This window comes from Protobothrops mucrosquamatus, unplaced genomic scaffold (genome assembly GCF_001527695.2).
Source record: "Protobothrops mucrosquamatus isolate PMUCROS unplaced genomic scaffold, P.Mucros_1.0 scaffold468, whole genome shotgun sequence".
NCBI classification, from domain to species: Eukaryota; Metazoa; Chordata; class Lepidosauria; order Squamata; family Viperidae; genus Protobothrops; species Protobothrops mucrosquamatus.
In genome coordinates, this window is record NW_015386789.1 from 1652 (window position 1) to 2653 (window position 1002).

Here is a 1002-nt window from a genome sequence, read left to right on the forward strand (position 1 = left end):
AACTCCCAGAATTCCTCAGCCAGCTTGCCTGGCTGAGGAATTCTGGGAGTTGAAGTCCACAAGTCATAAAAGGGCCAAGCTTGAAGACCCCTGTTCTAAACCCTCAGCGAAAGGCTCGTGAAACTGTGCAACGAGGAAGCAGCTTCCTCTCGACTGGACGTACAGAAGAGTGAGCTACTAAGGTACAGCTCACTGGAGGTGGGAGCTACAAGAAAGGGAATCTTCTCTAACGTTTTTTAAAACCTACCGCAAATTTGTTGTAGAGCTGATAGGTGAGCAGAGGGTTCGGTAATTCCCGGAAATACAGCTTGCAGAGAGAGCTAACCGAATGGATGTCTTGCAAGTAAACATCTTTGGAGAGCTCAGGTACCCGCTCGCTATCAAATTCATGCCTGGGGACACAGACAGAGAGAATTCGTCAGGGGGCAGGACAAGTTGCCTGGGTCCATGGTCACGTTCAGTGAGGGCTCCAAGGGAGAAACTATTTTGATAGAAAGACAACAGTAGGCAGATCAATGGTGCAAAGCAGGTGGGGTCCTGGTCTACGCTATTTATTTTTTATATTTTATATTTATATTTGGATTTATATCCCGCCCTTCTCCTGTAGGACTCAGGGCGGCTGACAATCTATTTAAAATACATACAAAACAATACAAATTTAAAATTAATTAAAAGGAATATTTAAATGTTTGTCGAATTTTAAAATATAATTAAAACCCCCCTAAAAATTACCCTAGGCCAGTCCTGCAAGCTGGAATAACCAAGTCTTGAGGGCGCGGCGAAAGGAAGGGAGATCAGGGATCACCCTGATCTCTGGGGGCAGTTCGTTCCAGAGGGTGGGAGCTCCCACAGAGAAGGCCCTCCCCCTTGGGGTCGCCAGCCGGCACTGTCTGGCTGACGGCACCCTGAGGAGACCCACTCTATGGGAGCGTACCGGTCGATGGGAGGTACTCTGCGGCAGGAGGCGGTCTCGAAGATATCCGGGTCCGATGCCATGGAGCG

General features: G+C 48.6%; 1 protein-coding gene across 1 annotated transcript in view; it reads right to left on the bottom strand.

The window, feature by feature from the left end:
• Nucleotides 1-247: 247 nt before the first annotated feature.
• The window catches only part of ARHGAP33 (Rho GTPase activating protein 33), a gene marked incomplete at its 3' end in the record, with an annotated part of 13223 nt that continues 12468 nt past the window's right edge, over nt 248-1002 (bottom strand). Inside the window, exon 11 of the mRNA XM_015816598.1 lies at nt 248-392. Within this exon, the coding sequence (XP_015672084.1) occupies nt 248-392 (145 nt within the window). The remainder of the gene's footprint in view (nt 393-1002) is intronic.